At 41.4% G+C, this 20,239-nt stretch overlaps 5 protein-coding genes across 12 annotated transcripts in view; 3 read left to right on the forward strand and 2 right to left on the reverse strand.

The window, feature by feature from the left end:
* Nucleotides 1–2,584, forward strand: part of rtkna (rhotekin a) — a 53,482-nt gene extending 50,898 nt beyond the window's left edge. For 4 of the 5 annotated variants that reach the window (XM_004544353.2, XM_023155399.2, XM_024804465.2 and 1 more), the window contains exon 11: nucleotides 132–2,584. In XM_004544353.2, coding sequence (XP_004544410.2) covers nucleotides 132–844 — 713 coding nt within the window. In that variant the 3' untranslated portion in view covers nucleotides 845–2,584. The remainder of the gene's footprint in view (nucleotides 1–131) is intronic. The other variant, XM_024804467.2, reaches the window with a different exon arrangement.
* A 369-nt stretch (nucleotides 2,585–2,953) lies between these two features.
* On the reverse strand, nucleotides 2,954–6,356 carry mblac2 (metallo-beta-lactamase domain containing 2). Its single transcript, XM_004544364.2, has 3 exons — nucleotides 5,758–6,356; nucleotides 3,960–4,174; nucleotides 2,954–3,690 (listed from the first exon to the last, which is right to left on the reverse strand). Exons 1-3 carry the CDS (start codon nucleotides 6,197–6,199, stop codon nucleotides 3,517–3,519), a joined length of 831 nt encoding a protein of 276 aa, XP_004544421.1. The 5' UTR covers nucleotides 6,200–6,356; the 3' UTR covers nucleotides 2,954–3,516.
* A 91-nt stretch (nucleotides 6,357–6,447) lies between these two features.
* On the forward strand, nucleotides 6,448–10,511 carry polr3g (polymerase (RNA) III (DNA directed) polypeptide G). 3 transcript variants are annotated; one of them, XM_076890781.1, is made up of 9 exons: nucleotides 6,449–6,612; nucleotides 6,700–6,723; nucleotides 6,894–7,025; nucleotides 7,706–7,835; nucleotides 9,436–9,501; nucleotides 9,580–9,639; nucleotides 9,729–9,790; nucleotides 9,871–9,990; nucleotides 10,085–10,511. In XM_076890781.1, the coding sequence occupies exons 3-9, from the start codon at nucleotides 6,915–6,917 to the stop codon at nucleotides 10,172–10,174; spliced, it is 639 nt and encodes a 212-aa protein (XP_076746896.1). In that variant the 5' UTR covers nucleotides 6,449–6,612; nucleotides 6,700–6,723; nucleotides 6,894–6,914; the 3' UTR covers nucleotides 10,175–10,511. The 3 variants fall into 3 exon arrangements, with proteins under 3 accessions (XP_004544424.2, XP_076746896.1, XP_004544423.2); XM_004544367.6 differs by lacking the exon at nucleotides 6,700–6,723 and having other exon boundaries at nucleotides 6,448–6,612; XM_004544366.6 differs by having other exon boundaries at nucleotides 6,451–6,723.
* Nucleotides 10,334–13,699, reverse strand: lysmd3 (LysM, putative peptidoglycan-binding, domain containing 3). 2 transcript variants are annotated; one of them, XM_004544365.4, is made up of 3 exons: nucleotides 13,558–13,699; nucleotides 12,417–12,692; nucleotides 10,334–11,911 (listed from the first exon to the last, which is right to left on the reverse strand). In XM_004544365.4, the coding sequence occupies exons 2-3, from the start codon at nucleotides 12,681–12,683 to the stop codon at nucleotides 11,219–11,221; spliced, it is 960 nt and encodes a 319-aa protein (XP_004544422.1). In that variant the 5' UTR covers nucleotides 12,684–12,692; nucleotides 13,558–13,699; the 3' UTR covers nucleotides 10,334–11,218. The 2 variants fall into 2 exon arrangements, with proteins under 2 accessions (XP_004544422.1, XP_076746895.1); XM_076890780.1 differs by having other exon boundaries at nucleotides 12,417–12,739; nucleotides 13,558–13,695.
* A 2,712-nt stretch (nucleotides 13,700–16,411) lies between these two features.
* Nucleotides 16,412–20,239, forward strand: part of adgrv1 (adhesion G protein-coupled receptor V1) — a 137,144-nt gene continuing 133,316 nt past the window's right edge. Inside the window, exon 1 of the mRNA XM_076890783.1 lies at nucleotides 16,412–16,798. The gene's annotated coding sequence lies outside the window, so the exon portion shown is untranslated. The remainder of the gene's footprint in view (nucleotides 16,799–20,239) is intronic.

Below are 20,239 nucleotides of genomic sequence, written 5' to 3' on the forward strand. Positions count from 1 at the left end.
TAGCACTTGTTCTAAAGAAAAAACCCTGCAATTTAGATTTAATCCCAGGAAAAACTGATCAGTCTGTAAAACTGGTCTCAGGTTTACTCCATGGCGGCATACTAATAAGATTTGCCGCTTTTCTCTTGCAGTTATTGAGTCATCTGATGACCTCAGCAGCAACGTGTCAGACATCCTGGCTCGGAGAATGCAGGAGCTGGAGCTCCGTAGCCAGCTAGGCACCTCTCCCACCTGGATGTCTGCGTTTGAGGAGAGCAATGCCAGATGTACTGGCCGCTCTCGTCACTGTACTCGCATGTCTGGCCACAGCCCCTGCACCCCTCATCGACTGCCTCGGAGTCCTGTGAGTCCTCACCGCTGCCCACAGCTCGGCCTGCTGTCTTCAGACGCAAGTCTGACCTCAGATAGCGACAGCCACTGTAGCACCAGTCCCTGCTCTCACCACCACGGCTGGCCTGAACCTACTTCCAGCTACTCTCTTTTGTCATCTTCCCCCTCGCGTCTGAGGCCACGCACTCTTTCTTTGGATGCTAAGCTCAGCACCCTTCGAGGGAGAGGGTACGGAGGTGGAGGGACCTTCCAGTGTTCCTGCCAGCCGCCTCCCTCGTCCCTGCTTGCTCCTCTCCCCATCTCCAGTCGCTCCCCCCGGTCAAAGCACAGCACACAAACCACGCTATCCTGCTCCAGCTCCACCTCAAGCAACAGCTCCAGCAACAGTGAGGGCAGCCACAGCCCAGAGTCATCAGAGGGAGGCCCCTTCTCTAGGCCCTCCCCAGCTCGACGCAGCCTAAGAAACCTCAGGGCCAGACTTGATCCTCGCAACTGGCTCCAGAGTCAGGTGTAAACTTCATTTCTGACAGTGGTTTTTTTGGGGTTTTTTGCTTGCCTAAAGGCAACAGTGCTTATTAAACCATGGTTTAATTAGCTTAACACACGTGAACCAAACTCAGGCAATCTGCGATGCCACATGCACAGCCCTGAGAAGGATGCCTCCAGCCTGCCTCTTGGTGGAGGACGAGCCATGGAAGACCCTTCTTGGGCGAACTGGAATGTCTTCTAACACAAAAGACATGTGACAATCACTGCAGGAGTCTCTGACATTTGCTTGGTTGCCACAGTGTTTCAAAACAGTCCAAAAGTATTTGGGAGGTACTCTGCTTGCTTTGAGAATTGATGGTAATGCTGCTTGGAAGAAGTTGATGCTAACAGATAAGGGCATGCTCAAATTCATGCCACACTAGGTCTACTTTCTGTCTTTGAAAATCTGATTTTGAAACTGGAAAAAATAAAAACAAAGTAAAAAAAAAACACACACATTTTGAGTGGCCAGTGATCCTGGCCACTCAAACATGTCTGTTAATGCACTAGTCGTATTTTGACTGGATGTTTCCTGTTATGTTCAAAAAGTTTGCAGTGTTTGCAGTATAGAAGCCAGTTAGCATGAGGTAATATGAACACACCAGTCAAGATTTTTCCAATATTAGAGACTGCTATGTGTAGAGGTAAGGGTTATTTGTCGCCTGTACTGTGATACTTGTTTCAGTCTACTTATTATTCATGCTATTTGTGGGGTCTCCCAGAACGACTATGCACCATTTTTGTTTTCATGCATGTTTTGACTTGCAGTTAAAATATTTCTTCGTCAGATCATTTCAAATGATTCTGCAAGTGCTCATACTTACTGTACTAGTTACGACTGTGATCTCTTCAGGGTAAAAAATCTGTGCTCTCCTCTTATCTGCACACTATTGACAGGCTGCCATCAGACTAAGTAATAGATTTGTAATAGATAGTATTACATCACACAGTGCAACTCCTAAGCAAACTGATTTTAACCAAAGCTCAATTATTATTGAAAACCCAAGCCATACTAATCTGCAGCATTGTTTGTTTTCAGTTTCCAATCCTGCCGTCCAGCGATTTATTATCACGCAACAAAGAAAGAAAACTGATTTAATCTTGGCGAAATTCTAAAAAAAACATTCTAAAAAAAAAAAAAGTGTGCTTACATGAACTCTAGTCAGTCACCTTTTTAATGATTTCTTAACACTGCCGCCAACTTCTTGTTACATTTTTGCTAGTTAGACAGTCAGTGCAGTTTCTTCTTCTTACAGAAAACCTTATAGGAGGGTTGGTGTTGTCAGTGCAGTAAATCTTTGCCTCTTTTTTTCCCCGTTTCCGTGTTTATTGTGGACTCTGGAAGCCGTTGCCCTCTTGGGGACTCAGAACTCGAATCATTTTTACTAAGATCTGTCGTACGCTGAACGACAGCATTTGTTACTGTAAATTAATTTTTATAAGTTAACAAATAAACCTCCTGTATTTGGTTTTTTTTTTTGTTACATTACTGAATTTGTTATAAATGCAGCTGTGTTGATATTTGATGATCATAATATTAGATAACGTGCAGATCTTTTAACTGTCACAGATAACATTGAATGTTATAACCTTGGCGGAGTTTCCCGTGTTGGCAGGCTTCGTGTTCTGCATGTATGCCATCCTCGGAGGTGAACTGAAAACGAGAGATGTGGAAATCTCGTGTTTAAATAATATAACATTAAATAAATGTTTTATGAATTAAAAATTGTCTTTTCTTATGTATCCAAATTAACATGTTCTGTGTATATTTTTATGGTGAAATTCTTTAGTAATGCACTGAACTTAAAAATAAAATCTGATATTTCTGTTAGAAGGTTAAATCACGCTACTTTTCTTAATTTTGTACACTAAAAGCCCCCCAAATTAAACCCTTTCCATGCATTGAGAGAGGTTTCCATCAGATCAGAAAATGACTTTAAGTTCTCTATCCTTTGAACATGTGTTGGATCATATTCCATCCACTTCTGTTCTGCCCCTTTTTCCCTCTCTTGCAACAAATCCCATTTGAGTTCCCCCTGGAGAAGCAAATCCACTTAGAAGCCGCCGCAATCTGTGCTGCAAAAGACTCAAAAAGTAGGTAGAACAGAGACTTTTATTGTCTATGTTTCGATAGCAAAGCCGCAGATTAGTCAATAGTACAAAGCACAATTACAAACATCGGAGGTAGTCGACACTGAGTCTTCACTGAGCATTGTAATATGCATAGAGAACACTATGGCCATAATGACTTTGTTTCAAATGTCTCAGAGGAAAACCCAAAGCGCCCTGTTCTGTTTGTAGTGCAGAGTTGTGCTATTGTTGTGCTATTGTAACTTCACGTATGCTTAAAGTATAAAAATCAAACACTGAATTATATTAACACCGACATATACATATTCATCAGCATATAAGACCAGTAAATATTTTTATAATAGGCTTCATATGGTGCTGATTATTCACTTCTGTAACCCAGTAGGGACATTTCACACAAAGTTTGGCAATTACTTGATTTTCAGCTGGATTACATAAGTAAATGGACAGCATTACGTTAAGTTGCAGATAAAACAGAGGTAACCCCGCCCCCAGTCTTCCATGTCCTCCATACTAAAACATCTCTCTTTGTGCACTTGCTTCCTGCAGCTCAATGACCCACTCTCATTAGCAGGCACACCGTGGGTTGCACACCCGCAGAGCCACCCCAGCCAGACTCCTCCAGGCAAACGTGGAGAACTTTGCAGGGCATGTTTCAGCCCTGCTGATGTACGTGGAGGCAAGCCGATGGAGCCGCTTCGCACCGAATGCGTTGTAGTGCCCTGGGAGGACTTGGTCGACCTGTTAAATCAATTTTAAAGCCAATAAACATGTATTTTATTTAACAAATAATGTTTAGTACATGTTAAATTATATTGTTTTAAGTATTAGCACAGAAAACACAGCTTGTATATGTAGGCTAATAGATACTGGTATGCCAAATTTCAGACATTTTCATTATAAATCTATGAAATGTTGATATACGGTGCTTTGGGATAAATACCCCTGGAAAAAAAGTGGAACTGTGTACTGAAATTGTGAGGCTGCTCTCTAGTGGGCCTTAGAGTTACCTGTTCGCTGTCCACCAGCCCAACCAGGCGCTCACAGCTGCTTATGTAGTCACTGACATGGCTGTAGGGCAGCCAGTCAATCATTGCGCCGTCATACACAACGTCGCCACTGAAAAGCAACTTATTGTCCCGGTCATGAAGGCAAATGCTTCCCCGAGAGTGTCCGGGCATGTGAAGCACAGTCAGCTGTCTATCACCAAGATTGATGACATCACCTAAGCAGGAGAAAGAGAGGTTGAGAAGGCATTAGGTTTTGATAATTATTCACACATACAAACATGGCATGAACCGTAATCACCGGCGACTATGCATTTAAAATCTTAGACTGTCATGTCACTGAGTCACACAGATTCTGTGACATTCAGTATATCATCGATTTGGTCGAGGCCAGTTATGAGTTGCACTGGCAAAAAGGGTGAAGTTGATACATCAGGGAATGAGATATACCAGCTGCACTGCAGTAGTGGCTCTGACACAGCAGAACAAGTTACTCTACAATACTGCATTTTGCATCAAACCCCAATGGATATAGTGGTTCAGCAAATACATTATTTATGATATAAGCTTTGTGTATTATTATGTGTGCTATTCTGGTGAATGTGTGCTTTACATAAAGACTCCAGTGACCAGTGCTTTCAAACAATGTATCCACGTTCACATTTATCAAGTAGGTTGATTCAGCTCGCCACCTGCTGATCTCTGACCCACTAATAATAATAATAATTTTTAATAATAATTTTTTAATTTTTAATTCTACAACTGTTTATAACTTGCATAGTTCACATTTCTGTATAGCTGTATATGTTATATTTCTGTATAGTTTTTCATATTTATATCCTGTTCATAGCCTGTACATAGCTTGTACTCACTACAACCTGTACATACTTATAGTTATAGAATATTCACAACATACTTCATACCGTGTACATTATAACATACCATAATAGACCCATTTCTGTAATATACTTACATATCTATATTATTGCTAATATATATTTGTAATAGATCTATATCATGGCTAAAGCACTTCTGGATGGATGCAAACTGCATTTCGTTGCCTTGTACCTGTAAGTTGTGCAATGACAATAAAGTTGAATTCTATTCTACTATAAAAAAATTGTTTAAGAAAAGAGAAGACTGTGTGGTTGTTACTCCGTGCAGAGGGATGCTTTCATTAAGTGTGACACCAGTCTCTGTATGCTCTTCTTCTTTCTTGGAAGCAAGAGAATACATCAAAGCCATCACACTGGCTTAAAATAGAACAGCTCTGCAGATATAGAGAATGAGCATATAGTTTCTACCAATATAATTTTTTTGGTTGTTTTTTTTTTAAAGCATCCACTTCTAATAGGGAGAAATTGTCTGTACCTGCATTCCTTGGATAGAATATCCTGTTTTATGTAATGGGATAATTGCACCTGTGTAATCACCAGTCCTGGCCTCATGTTGCTGCATTGAACTGGTTCCTCTAGCCTACTTTGTAACTGTAAAAATTACTGGCAGACCGCCCCCCTTGTCCCATCCCCACTACCTCCATTACATATGTAATACGTTTCGATGTGTGAGCTAGCAAGTCATTGTTGGTCTTCTGCCAAATCGCTATGCAGAATCTGAGGCTGGAAACGACTCTGTAGAGCGTACTGTGCTCACACTAGGCCTGGTGCATCCATCAAGCCCATTACTGTATCGATTATGGTCCTTGTCACTAAGTGAATGCTTTTAGACCACGCTGGTATTTGATCACAGATCCATCCCTCTAGCCTAAATCAAATCTACAAGGGCTGTATCTCCTACCTACCCTCCTGCAGTATGTGTGTGGGCTGCACAGCCTTGACTTTGTAGTGCCTTGCCCTCCATCCCGGGCTGGGAGCCTCGGCTATCTCCCTGTCGCTGAGCCAAGTGACCGTCTCGAAGTTGTCTCCGTTGGCCAGGGCATCGACCTCCGCGCTGTGGACGCCCACCTGTTGGAACTGATGCAGACCACCGGAGTGGTCGAAGTGGGCGTGGGTGGCGATGGCAAGCAACGGGTTCTTCCTCTGCGGGTCTTTTCCCAGCAGGCCTTTGGCGTCGATGTATTCAGGTAAGCTCCTTAAGCCCAGACCCGTGTCTATCACCACGTCCTGGTGTGTGCCGCGCAGCAACCAGATGTTGGCTCGGTTCTCCGACTGGTAGAATCGCTCCTGGATCCAGAAGATTCCGTCTCCGAGCGATTTGTGAGCGTACCAGTCGACTGCAGACATCCCAGTTCATTCGCTTGTCGAAGTAGGGTTCAGTATGGTGTCGTACTGTCAGGTGATTTATTGGGGGGAGAGGTGTAACTAGCCTACCAGCTACAGATGATATGTTTTCATTGAGGTTAATGCGATGGTGGCCGCAGACACACCCTTGTAGGAGGACACTAAGCTCACTGGGCAAACCGATAAACGACGGCAGCTTAACGTGGGTTGCAATTGGCTATACGCAAACCACGCCTCCTCTGTCGTCACGCAGAGGAGGAGCGAGTTAAAGCCACATTTACGCATGCTGACAGTGGCGTATGGCGTGTGCAGGTTTCCAAAGCCGGTGCTAGCTAAGCAGTATCTTCATTAGGTTCAGCTGAAATGTATGTGATTTTTAAGAAGTTGCCGAGGGACAGATAAAACCGGCCAGAGAGGTACATTAAAAAACTGAAACATGCGGATCCAGTAAGAGCTAAATATCGCTGTCCAGCTCTGAAGTAGACTGTGCTTTTTTACATTAGGCGCAGTATACTAACAGGCTTCTAGTAAGTATTTCAACATACTATACACGCAGAGTGCGTCTCTGATGCTGACTAAAGCTTCATTGCTGGCAGAGTCACGCTAAAGGCGATGGAAGCTGTAGTACGTTAACTTTCATCAACACGTGTTGACTGGAGATATGTGGACGTGTGTGTGTGTGTGTGTGTGTGTGCAGGAACAGAGGAGACCTGCAGCCATGGCAGGCAAGGGTCGTGGAGTGGGTGCTTTTACCTTCAATATTGACGCTCTGGGCATCGGCAGGGGCAACATGCCAGAAGCCAGGGTGGGGCCCAGTCCTCTGTTTCCAGTAAGTACCGAACACAGTCTTTTACACACACACACAAGCAGTATGTCAGATTGCATTTCAATATAACAAATTCACCTCTAATGCTCAAAAGGGTTGAGGTCAAACTTTACTGGAGTGACTTTAGGAGAGACCTTTTTGAGAGAGGTAGGTGAAATTTGCATGGAATTTGAATAGCAGACTATATACAGTGGACGTTTACTTATAATAAGTTAAGGTTTATTCTTTGTAATGAAATTTACAAAACATTTTACTGCATTTGTATGTAAATGAAGGCAGATGAAAGTATATTCATCGTGCTCATGGCCAACATGTGTTTAAGAGTTATGACCCAATGAGTGTCTCTCACAGTGTTCACAAATAAGCACAAAGGGGGTAAAGGGCAATAATGTATGTGCTTATGTAAAATTCATGGCCAGGTTTTCATTGGCCGTGTGTATTCCCCAAGAATATGGCAGATATTTACATTCCTCTTGGATTCTGCCAGGATGCTTTATGGGGATTTTTTTTTTTCTTTTAAACACAGTTTGGACTATGCTATGCTTACAATGTAGTATATTTTGACTATTCATACTGAAAAAGTTGAACACCTTTACATGGCAGTCTGAATTTCAGTTAGATTTGAAATTTATTTGCACTTGAACATCATTAATATCGGCATTACATCATCCGTACTTCTCCAGAACACTGATTTTAAACCAGTTCCACTGAAAGCTGGTGAGGATGAGGACTACATGCTGGCCTTAAAACAAGAGATGAGGGGAACAATGCAACGGCTGCCACACAACATCAAACCTCAGTCCAATAAAGCAGGTGAGGAGAGCGGTGCATTAGAAGCCTGACATCAGCTGAAATGACGCTGTAAGACAGTTGTCTGCTGTTGGGGAAGATAATGCAGCTTTTAGGAACAAAGACTTTCAGTTAAGGTCATATCTGGGAAAGGGAGAGATGCAGATTAATGACAGAATATTGAGTTACAGATGTCTCATCTTGCGAAACCACAGATTTCTTTTGTCTGGATTACTGGCTTTTTAGAACTCCCCTGTTCCACAGTTAGCTAAATGTAACCATGTAAAGAAGTCAGTGTATTTTATAGGGGGAAGGGGGGGATTGCTTATTCAGCAGGGGGTCTGTGGTGAACATGACTATAGGGAAATTATCTATGAAAAGGAGGTGCACCCAGTTCTTCTGTGCAGAAGCAAATATACACACATCATGACCGATAAACAGAGAAGCAGCTGCTTCATATCTACAGCCTCTTCAGCAAGACTCTCATCCCACGGTTGGGCACTACTTCCACTGTCTTAGATAGCTGTTAGACATTGTACTCCATCCCAAACCTGCAGTAAAAAGAGAGCTGGTTGATGGGCTGTAGAGCAGAACAGATATTAAACGTCTTTTAGCTTGATGAGACCAAGGCCTATTAACTTCTCATCAGTGATCATCATTGAAAACAACTAGTCTGTCTTTGACAGGAAAAAAAGAAGGATTTGTTTGACAGGGCTCATTGTATTGACGCACAATGGGAGAGTTGAAGGAACTCTGTGAAGATCCAAGAAGGAGAATTGATAATTTACATAATTTGGGGAAAGTCTATTTGAGCTATTTTTAAACAATATCAGATTCCAAGTTTTCCATTTTCTGGAAGAAGATCCGAACTGTTACCCTCAGATAAGAGAAAATTGGTTAGGATGTTCACAACAACCCAAGAACAACCGGGTCACAAGTCTACCGTGAAATTGAAATTACTCAAAGACCAGCCGAGTTTTAGTTCTTTTGCCGACCACAAAAGAATACCCTGCTCCAAAATCAACAACTGAAATTTGCAGCTGCCTACATGGCCAAATTCTCGTCTGTAAAAAAATCAACAACTTCAAATTCACCTTAAATCCACAGCTAGACGGTTGAAATTTTGGACACAACTGGGTGTTCAAACAGGACAGTGTTCCCAAATGCACATCAACATTGGTTTTGGATTGGATAAAGCAAGACCAACATTAAGATTCTGGCTTTCCCAAAACCACAGCCTCAACGTTATTGAAAATTTGTGGACTATGCTTAAAAGTCGGGTCCGTCTGGGTGGGCGCCATTTAGTGTTATCAATCCTTTCATCCTTCAAGGACTGCCAAAATTAATCCAAGCTTGTGTAACAAATTCTTTGGGGGGGTTTTTGTTTTGTTGTTAGAGGCATTAATGGTGCATGCTGTACAGTCCTTCCACTCTATAAAAATAAGAGTTCAAAGAAATCATTAAAGCCCCGAATTACCATCACATTCATGCCATTGACTGTATGCGAACTACTGACCATGACAATGTGGGGTGAGGATCACGAGTAACACTGCAGTTTGTGTTGACGCACAATAGAGTAAGTGTTTTTAAGAGTATGACCTTTCTTTTGTTTACATGAAAACAGAAGTGGAGAGATACACCGAGAGATACCTGAAGCAAAGCCAGATTGATGACAATGAATGGACTCCAGGTACGTATGTAACACATCATCATGGGGTTAGGTGGAACACAAAAAAAGAGGACGATGATAACATTTTTATTTTTTTAGACTGGAACCTTTTTCCAAAAGAACTGATGCCCAGAAGAAAACGACCTCGAGCTAAAACGGGTACATTAAACACAATATGTATGAAATGACATTTCTTTTTACTTTCTTTGTTACTATAAGAATAAAGACCCAATGTTTAACTCCAACAGGCACAAAGAAAAGTGCGAAGATATCACGCAAGGACGCAGAGAACATTCTGACCAAATTAGATGTAAGCTTCATTTAAATTTACTGTCAGTTCTCTCTCCACATCTTTGGTGTTTCTCGTGAGTAATTTGATATTAATGTCAGGAACTGGCAAACAAAGATGACCCTGAAAAATCAGATGAGGAGACTGAAAAGAAGCCAGGAAATAAGGATGAAGAAGAGGAAATTGAAGAGGAAGAATACGAAGAGGAGGATATTGAAGAGGTGCAAATTTCAAGATGTACTGAAAAATGTGTTACACATAATGATCAATATGTGCAAACTAGATCTGACATTGCTTTTTATTTGTCCCGTGTAGGAAAACGACTACATAGAAAGCTACTTCGACAACGGTGAAGATTTCGCTGCGGACAGTGACGATAATATGGATGCCGAAGCAACATACTGAGCGTCTCTCAAGCAAGGAAGTGCTGAAGTTAAACATAATGTGACTGCTTCTTTTGGTTAAATATTGCACATGAGTTGGGAAAGCTGTTCAGTAGAGTGGAGCGAATTCTTTTCTAATCAAGCTTTCGTTAAAGACTAATGTAAATAAGAAATACTGAAATATTTGCACATGGCAATAATTTATTCAAAATAGATTTATTTTTCATCCTCTAGTCAGGTTTCACAGGTTGAAAGGCACATACTGTTAAGAACACACAATGCTCTGTCATAGAATATCAACTGAACACAGTGATAAAATAAAAGGGCTACATAACAAGTCTAAAAATTGTACATAATTACAAATGCGTTATTGTGGGAATATTGTGCATTTTCCTCACCATGCTCTTATTTATATTTTTGATTCTTAATTGGGGAAAAAAAAAAACCCAGTTCTTTCAAGCAGGATGGAAATTCAAGAAAAATTCATTTTAACTCCAACTGAGGATCAATACTGGTAGTGTACGTAAAAACTGATGTTCAGTCTTCAAATAAATTAATTTTAATTACACACACAGTGGCAGCAATCCTAACTTTTCCAACAAGTACCATTGGAAAGTGCAATGTAACTAACATGGCAAAAGTTACAGCTCAAACATCTTTTATACAAATCCACAAACTCCCTGGGCAGCATTTGTGTGTAACCGGCTAAAAATTCTCCAGCACAGCTGACTGCAAAGACACCATCTCGAGTTTACAGGAGACACTCAGACCAACTATGAAATACAGTCACTTTTAAAAAGGTTGAAGCAGCACAGCATTGGTCTATCAAACCAGACGTAAATCTTGCAAAGAGTTGGACCCACATTCAGTCTGTCAACTGTATGCAAATGGAGAGACGCAAGTTATGATTGTGGCCACAACTTAATCTTTCAATCCTCCAAAGTTATTGTCTCCTGTATAGTTCAGCCAGATGGATTAGAGTGATGTTTTAAAAGTTATCTGTAAATGGGAACATCAGGATAGTTCTATTAGTTCTCTGAGTTAGCGACACATTTTAGGTGCTATGCTATGTTTTCTCATTTTCTCTATCTCCACCGTCTCCTGCTTTGTCCGCAACCCGTCCCTGCTGAGTTCCATTAACTGCAAGCCTATGTTGAGCATCTCCAGGAATGTCTTGACTCCCGATCGAACCGTTGCCTTGTTGAGACTCATGAGAGAAGCCTTTCTGAGTTTGTGTAGGCATACCATGATGGCTAACGTCAGCTTTCACAAGAACTTCATAGTACAACAGATAAAAGATGGGTGTGACGATGCCGACAAAAAGCATGATTGCCACAGCAGTCCACCATCCCATGCCCCAGTCTGCCCCATAATAAGGATCCTTCCTCTGTACTGGTTTATATCCAGCTTCTCCTAGTAATGGCTGCTGCTGCGTTAAAGAGGACACAACCTCACTGAGGCCGCTCCGAGATGGTCCTGTGGATTTCACCAGCCGCTCAATGTCCTTGTCCTTCTCCATCAGGAATCCTTCCACGCTGTCAGTGGAAGAACAGGAGTCCATGGAGGATTCAGAAGGGAGAGAAGTAATGTGCGAGACCTGAGGCGGGTGTCTAGTGCCTGTGGGCGAGGCAGATTTGAGAGTAGCAGCGTTATGAGTCTCAGTGAGGACACTAAAGCGCCTCACAGGAATCTTAACTGAACGCAGGGCAAAAAAGTCCTGCTCTGTCAAAAGGTTGTTCGCACGCTTGATGTCCGCCACCTGGGATTCACAGGGGGAAAAAAATTATAAGTAATTAATAAGCCACTTACAATTTGCTGTCTGTTAAACCTGTACTTGAACTCTTTACATGCATATATAAAAAAACACTGATTATAATAAACTTTCCACAGATGTTTGTCAATCTCACATATCTTTTCTAAAAAAGTGCTGCTTTACATATAATAAGAAATCATTTTGAAACATTGTAGTGAAAACTACAATGTTTCAATCTGAAGGTGTTAGGTTGCTTCCAATTCTTTGTTTAGCAAGCAGTTTCAATTTCAGAAATTAATAACCACTATCATCATAAAATAAAGTGAGCAACAGCAGCTTACCTACCTACAACTCACCTGCTTTCCTAGACATATAAAGCAACAAAGCATGTTTCTGTACGTTTCCCACATAAAGAGAAAAGTGCAGGTGTACAAAAACAAACAAATGAGGATTTTAGTCCATGCTGCAAAGGAGAGGTAAGACAAACACACAAATCTAAGTAAACACATACTGAGCAATGGTACTGTAGGGCGATGCTGTTCAGAGTGTCTCCCTCCTGGATATCTCTGGTCAAATAGATAATGTCATCCATTCTCTCTTTAGAGGTGCTCCTCCGGAGTCTCTCTCTGCCACGAGGCCGAAGCTCATAGCTTTCCCCATCCTCTTCTGACATATCATTTTCTGAGCTGTTGTTTCCGAACAGATAGGCATGCCCGCCATTGGCAGGCTGCACCATGGTGGCTGACTGGAATCCATAGTGCTGGCTTCTGCTGGACATTTTTCTTCACTGTTTTAGGCAGAAGGAAACAATGGCTCAGAGCACAGGCTGATAGACTGAATCAAGAAAAAAAAACTTATTAGAGTGTGCATCTTAAAATCTATGGGCTATCCAACTTACTTAACATGTGCTACTGTAGTTCAACAGAATAGGCATTAACATTTTGGCTGTATATACAGAAAACACATCAATCCTGCTATGATCTGACAGATAAGACTGATTACACTGAATGTTTTAGTCTCAACCTATACCACTATGATCATGCTATATGATCAGGCTAGTCAGCTCTCAAAAAGGCTCAGTCAGATCAGATAAAGGTCCACCATATCACAATTGTGAAATAACTGCAAGGCAATACTATGTTATCAGTTTAAACAAGAAGCCGTCTATTTTTGAACCAATGTAAGGCCAGACGACGAGTGCTATGTAAGCAGCATCTAGTGCTGAATGGTTTAAACAACGGGCACACCAGCAATCATCTTCTTATTCAAGTACGCAAGCATGCGATTAACTAACCAAGCTCGTAAAGTGATATGGTGGCTAAAATTTAAGGTTAGCAACTATTTAGCTACGTCGTTGTCTACGAACAGCACAATGCTGCTACACTCACGCTTTTCTCGTAAAACAACGGTGAGGTGTGGGACGATTATATTTCAGAAATAACTGCGTAAGTTAAGAAACACTTTCTTTAAGCCATTAAACAACTGTCTTAAACAGACTTTCCAGATCCTCTCCAACAAGAAGCGACCCATCTCCACGGGCTAGGCTAGTGCTAACTGGAGTCCACATTTATTATATCGCCACCGCTAATGAGCTTTGTGTCCCGTTGATCAGCAGTTGATTAAAATGTCTTTAGGAAATCGTTTACAACTACCTTTGCCTGATAAAGTGAATCCCGATCCCTCAATTGTTCTTTCTACTGTCCATACTTCCACTGGATTCTCCTTGGTCTCTCCCTGTAGTCTGTTTGTTACGTGCCTGCTAACCGCTATTGAACTGCTACCGCTCACGCCACGTCAACACAATATTTACGTAATGACGCTACCACACGCGACCGCAGCGCAACCTTTATTTTTTTGCCGCGAGGTGGCGCCCAACGTCAAGTAAAACTGCGTGTACGTGTCGGGAGTGAGAACGGGTTTCTCTTGGCTGGCCTGGAAACGCCTTGGTGTTCATATTCATATTAATATTCTTATTCTTCTATGACAAAAAAGTACAAGTGTTCATTTAAAGAAATAAACAGAGCAGTAAGAGATGTTTTTTTTTTTTTTAATTTTCCTTAGCCGAAGGCCGTATCGTTTGTTTTCTGACCTGGGAGTTGGATAGTCCTGGCTCAGGGACTTTTTTGGACGCCCTGTGTCACTACTGCTTCTGGCCTCTTGTTGTCTTTTGGTGTGTTTGGTGTGTTTTCAGAGGTTTCACTCAAGGTCATATTGTTCATTTTCTTAACTAGGAGTCGGATAGTGCTTGGCGTCCAACTTTTTTGGCTGCTCTGTGTCACTGGTGCTTGTCCTGGCCTCTTGTTGTCTTTTGGTGTATTTTGAGAGTTTTTGGTATCACTCAAGTTCATATTGTTCTTTTTCTGAACTTGGAGTTGGATAGTCCTTGAAGAAGAACTTTTTTGGATGCTCCGAGTCACTGTTGTTTCTTTTTTCTCAGTGTCTACTCTCATCCTCTTTCTCTCTGGAGAGTAGCTCTCAGAGTTGTTTTTGCTGCCTTTGGAAATCTGACTGTATTGTCTTTTCAACACAGTTTTTCTTCACAGGTTCGTCTGTTTTTCCTTCTTGGAGAGCAGCTGTCGTCACTTCTGCAATTCTGTGCAACATAATTCGGGCCTCGCTTCCTCTTGAGTGGAAGCTGGAAATTTGTTTCATAGAAATGATAGAGTTGTTTTATTTTCTCAGTTTACACCCATGTTCATATTCGCGGTAGCTGCGAGGTTAAACTAATGGCTTTGTTTATAAAAGTACAACAGTGTACTGTTGGCTGTGAACACCGAGCCTTTATGGGGGCTAAACCCTGCCAAACGTGTCTGTAAACAGCTAGATTAACCTTAAGCCAGATAGATTCCGTTTTGTCTTAACCTCTGTCACTATGAACAGGATATAGTTAATATAGTTTACTCTAATTAAATACAGAGTAAACTGTATTATTTATATTCTGAATTACGTGTCCGTTGGTTACCACTGCTGACCCTGGGATATACAGTATAGCTAAAAAATAGTCTAAGAGACTATGCATAAAGAAAAAGAAAAAAATTGCACAATTCTAATAAGTCTGAAAGTCAATATTTGGTATGACCACATTTCTTCAACATAGCCTGGACTCTCTTAGACAAGCTTTCTTGTAATTTCTTAAAGTAGGCTCCAGGAATAGTTATCTAAGATTCTTGAAAGACATTCAAAGCTCTTCTTTGGATGTTTTCTGTGTTTTTTCTGTTCCGGGTGTGAGTTTACTGCATGGGAAGTGTGTTTGGTATCATCGTCACACTAAAAAAAATAAAGCCGGTGCCAGAAACACTCTTTCCGCACTCTTTCTGTGTTTCATGGTGCCTCAAATTCTGACAGCAGTTCATAACTCCATAAACTTTGCCAAGTTCCCCAACACCATGTGGCTTAAATGCAGCTCAAAAATAATGACAGAGCCTCCACTGTGTTTTACAGATGGCTGGACTCTGTACATACTGAAAATGATTTGAACCAAAAATCCGAACCAAAATGTTTGGAGTAATCACTCCGCAAGACCTGTTGCCACTGATTTTCAGTCTCGTTCTTGTGTAATTTGGCATACCTCAGCTTTTTCTCCTTGTTTTCCTTCCTCATGACTTCTTGACAGCCACCTTTTCCACAGACCATTTCTGATGAGGCTTTAGTAAACAGAAGATGGATCAATCTACGGGCCAGATCCATCTCGAATGTCCTATGTGACGTCTTTGCTGGATTTATTTGTCTATTTCTAAAGGATATGATTTTCAGATACTGTTCATCTGCTGTAGACAATTTTTTTTAGCCTTGCCACTTGTTCATTTTCCTCAAATATTGGCTAAAGATAGAATTTGATGTATTTATTTTTATCCGTTACGTGTAAAGACAACACTGCTTCCTCATTTGAGTTAGTTGCCTGTTTTAACCTTGAATGATTCATAAATCAGTATTAAATGGCTTATCAAATATACTTCCTAGAACATGGACAATGTACAAGGACTGGGCTGAAAATGGGTGGAAAAGCAGCCAATGCCCAGAGAAAAACTTTAGAAAAGCTGAAGAACTATTGCTCAAGAGTACTTAAAGTAATTAGTAATGTATAGCAATGAATGAATGGTTTCTATTATCATTACACATAGCGCAATGAAATTTGGTTTGGTTTGCTACTGAGAAAATAAATAAATGAACTAAATAAAAATACCTAAGTTAACCAGAATAAAGCGCATAAAATTTAAAAAACGAGGTGTAGCTCAAGACTTTTGCACAGTACTGTATATATTATTGTATAAAATTGTGTGAACTGGGACCAGCTGTAAATGAAATTCCTCAGGTGCTAATTTGCAAAGTTTGTGGAGAGTATAAGTGGCAGACGACAGCGAAGAGGAGAGCGGCTCTCCATGCCTGCTCAGCTCACAAGGTGGAGCTGTTGGCCAGCACAGCGTGCGCACGGTAGTGTGCGCCCTTCAGAGACAAATGGGATTAAAACATCTTGTCTCATTAGCAGCGACCGGGAGACGAGCTCGAGTCTCGGAGTAGCTGTAAAGTAAGCTTTCTGCTCGGACAGCAGGCCGTGTTTGTACAGTAACAACAGCTACAGCTGCCACATGGCCGCAGGAGCCCGGAGTTGTGTGTAGAGAGGAGCAGGTCTCACAGAGCCGTGTCCGTCTCGGCTATTTCAGCCAGTTCCAGTCCCGTTACATGACAGACGCGCTTCTACCCACGTTGTTCACGGAGAGCTAAAAGCTGCCGAGTGGAAGGTTCGGTGTCAGATAACACGAAACGATGCAGTTACCGGCTGCTGTTTGAGAAGACGTGGAGCCGAAGATCTTCGGAGCGCACACTGATGTTATCCACAGAAATAAACATTATAGAGCACAATATTTTGGACTGAGAGGTCAAGCACGGTGTCAGGTAAGTTAACACGATTCGTGTTGTGTGCTTTTACTGAGATTTTTCTGTCTGTCAGTGTGATTTGTGAGTTAAGAACGAGGATGAGTGGCGACCAGCAAAACTTTACAAGATTCATTTCACAAAGAGCTGAAGATGCGTCCGATGTGGTTTCGTGACACTCTTGTATTACAGTCTGTCAGGACAATGCAGCCGTCTTGGATTTATTTCTCAGTAAGCCAGTGAGAAATGACTGGTTCCTCCAGCCGCTAGAGTCAGCGGTGGATTAATAGTGGGAAGGATAAAGGAAACAAATGAGTAGCGATACCCCTCATCAATTATGCCAGACAGCTCAAGCAGACGCATTGTGTAAGACTATAAGAAAACGATTAAAAGTGGTTGGCCGCTGCTAATTTCTTTTTGCCCTGTGCCAAAAATACCCCTCGGTGCAGCTAATAAAATTGAAAAGCTTAAATATTGATTCAGCGCAATCAGTAGATGAATGGCCGAGTAGCCCATTGAGGACGGAGACAAACGCTTCCATGGTTACATCCAGGATCTCCAGTGTGATTACTCCGCTTTGTGTGGGTTTTCGCTCTCCCACTGAAATAAAACAACAACTGCCACACATGGTGAGCCGGGGGACCTTCTCATAGACTGACTAATCTATAGGCTTACTCGGGCCATAAGTAATCTTGGCATACTTTGAGTTGCGCACATGTGCTGCTACTGTTAAAGAAACGAGCGGCGCCTTTAGCCCCATTGTGATACTGCTTCTTTTTTGGGGGTTATTTTACGCAGATGGCTCCATAATTTACACCATTTCGTGGGGTGGGGTTTGCAGACCTTAAATAATTGAACATCTCCTCCTGATCTCTAATTGATTTGACATGATGTCATCTTCGTGCGTCCTTTGCAAATCTCTTTTGTTGCCTCCTCTGTGGTGTGGCCAGCAGAGTTAAATCCTTTTTTCTCATTGGGGAGGAAGGGTGGGGAGCTGTTTCTGTATCCATTCAGCGTCTACACCTGCTCTCCATCAGCTGTTTCTTCTGTGAATCTTTGTAGAAATTAGTAAAATGATTTAATCAATTTTTTCCCTCTTTTTTACAAAAAAGCAGAAGTTGACAGGGGGTTCACAGTTGTATTGTTTTTAACCTCCTCTCTCCATTCTCATCATTAGAAAGTCATATGTCAGAGTGAGTTTGTTTTTGCAGATTGGGGTTCTCTAAGATCCTCACTTGCTCAGAGGTCAGGTCCTTTGTTTGTCGGTGTTTATGTCATTGCCTGGCAGGGGTCAGCCCCCATTCGCCTGTGCAAGGGGCTGAATGTGATTCACTGGGCGGAAACTGTTTTACTGCTCGCCTCTCTTTCCTTCTGTCTCACCTCCCTAATGGCTGCACGGTACAAAGGGGGGCAGTGCCATAAACAGACTATTCATTCATGAAAGGTGTTGGACGGTTGCACGATGCAGAAAGGATGAGACCGATATTTTGTGGGGATGAGAGGTACTCTCGTTTTAGTGTGTGGGGATAGAGCGAAAGAGTGGATGAAGGCACCATGCAACAGGCTACCCCCACCCCCACACACCCCCCATTGAATCACTTGCTTCACAAGATATGTGAAGCACATCTTTTATCTATCTCTCTTTGATTGAATGAAATTTGTGGAGTTTAATTAGAACAATGCATGACGTGAAGGCTACTATCTGTGAACAGATGCCTGTGATCTTTTTGTTTGCTTTTATAAGCAGACGGTATAAAAAAAAGTAATTTTGTTTTCATCCACAGTTTTGTGCTTTACTAAACCATCTTTTTGCATGGTAAAAACACAGGATAGTAAAGAAATGTGTAAAGAAAAAGAGTGGATTCAGTCAGTATAAGTTAAAACTATTGTTTTATGGTCAGGTTGTCATTTCATCACCTTGAAAGGGCACCGACTTTGAAATGATCACGTCTTTGAGGCAGATTCTTATTCTTCACATTGAACTTGGCGTTATGCAAGGATCTGGTGTGAAACATGAAAACAAATTCCTAAAACAGTTGTTAGAATAAATGTTTTTGGGTCAATTTAAAGCTAAAATGCGAAAGGTTTCTCCATACCTTTAGTATGGAAAATATCCAAAAGACATGCAGCTCAATTTAACAATGTTTCCACTAACAATCAAAGACATGACTTTTTGGATTTAAGCTTTTTCTGTTTTGTGTATAGTGACTGGATTACAGTAATGAATAGGGACAATTTCTGACCCTTTGGGGTGAATGTCCTCAAGCAGGAGTTTTTTCAAATTGAACTCTTTCAGTTTTTGATATTATTGCAGTGTGTTTCATATCGATTACACAACAGCTGACACTGTGGGGAAACAAGGCTGCGTTGGGAAGATCGTTTTAATAGGATTTTCATCTCCCTTAGGAGACATTGAAAAGGTACAGAGAACATAAAATGCAGGACAGTATTTGATTAAAAAAAGTAAATAAAGTAATCTGTACCGTTCATATTTGATGTTGAGATCTTGTTGTATGTCCTTTTGTCTAATTAACATTCAGCATGCTCCTTCTGGCTCCTCAGCAACAAGTGAGACTGGAGCTATGCTAACTTCAAATGTCGCCCTGCTTTTTATCTGAACGTTGATCATTATGTCTAATACTTCATTGCCTGGTCTGGTGAAGCAAGCTTAAGATTTTCTAAACTGACGAATTCGAGCCATGAATAATTGTCTTGAAATGTTCTCTCTCTGTTTTACTGTTTTGTACTTTGTTTTTAAAAAGTAATTTGACAGTTGGTGCTTACACACGGGAAACAGGATCATGGTTTAGTAGCTGTTGTCTTTGGAGCAAAGACACAGGAAAGCGGTGGCCTTTCAGTGATGTCCAGCAATCCTGAGGTCTCTTTAGCGGGCCTAACCAACCACATATTGTTCCCAGTGAGAGGATTCTAGTACGGTCACTGCCGTGAGCTCTCAGCTGTGACCTCTACATCACATTTCACAACCACAAGCTCATTACATACACACAGACACATACACACACACACACACACACTTGTACTTTTAGAGTTATTGTTATAGTGTCTTCTCTAGGAGCGAAAAGGAGACCTTGTACTTGTTCATCTGTTGACCATCTCCATTCCAGGACTAAACTTGAACCTGACCTTTTTGGTGGTAAATCAGATAGATTTCAGAGCCTTTACTACCTGCTGTTCTAACTCTGATGCATGACCAGTTCTTCTAAAATGTTACAGAATTATCAATACAAAATATCAGTTTCGTTTTGTAGTATTTACACTACATTCAATTTTAGCTACATTTCTGTCCTTGCAAGTTCAAGCTGGTCTGTTTCTTTTTATCTAGCAAACAGCATGGAAAATCTGTGCACAGCAAAATTTCCTCAGATATCAAAACATAGGGAAAAGTACAAGAACATTCTGAAAGGCTGTGTCCTTTGTTTCACATTAGCTTGGCTAGACTTT

This window comes from Maylandia zebra, linkage group LG12, assembly GCF_041146795.1.
Source record: "Maylandia zebra isolate NMK-2024a linkage group LG12, Mzebra_GT3a, whole genome shotgun sequence".
NCBI classification, from domain to species: Eukaryota; Metazoa; Chordata; class Actinopteri; order Cichliformes; family Cichlidae; genus Maylandia; species Maylandia zebra.

Excerpts from the sequence above, each read along its gene's own strand:
- mblac2 (XM_004544364.2), bottom strand. The coding sequence starts at position 6,199 with ATGTCTGCAGTCGACTGGTACGCTCACAAATCGCTCGGAGACGGAATC. Across the intron at positions 4,175-5,757 it reads CACACACATACTGCAGGAGG|GTGATGTCATCAATCTTGGT; the intron begins GTAGGTAGGAGA and ends TCTCCTGCTTAG. Across the intron at positions 3,691-3,959 it reads GGCTGGTGGACAGCGAACAG|GTCGACCAAGTCCTCCCAGG; the intron begins GTAACTCTAAGG and ends TTGATTTAACAG.
- polr3g (XM_004544367.6), top strand. The coding sequence starts at position 6,915 with ATGGCAGGCAAGGGTCGTGGAGTGGGTGCTTTTACCTTCAATATTGAC. Across the intron at positions 9,502-9,579 it reads TGACAATGAATGGACTCCAG|ACTGGAACCTTTTTCCAAAA; the intron begins GTACGTATGTAA and ends TTATTTTTTTAG. Across the intron at positions 9,991-10,084 it reads AAGAGGAGGATATTGAAGAG|GAAAACGACTACATAGAAAG; the intron begins GTGCAAATTTCA and ends TGTCCCGTGTAG.
- lysmd3 (XM_004544365.4), bottom strand. The coding sequence starts at position 12,683 with ATGTCCAGCAGAAGCCAGCACTATGGATTCCAGTCAGCCACCATGGTG. Across the intron at positions 11,912-12,416 it reads CCCTACAGTACCATTGCTCA|GTGGCGGACATCAAGCGTGC; the intron begins GTATGTGTTTAC and ends TGTGAATCCCAG.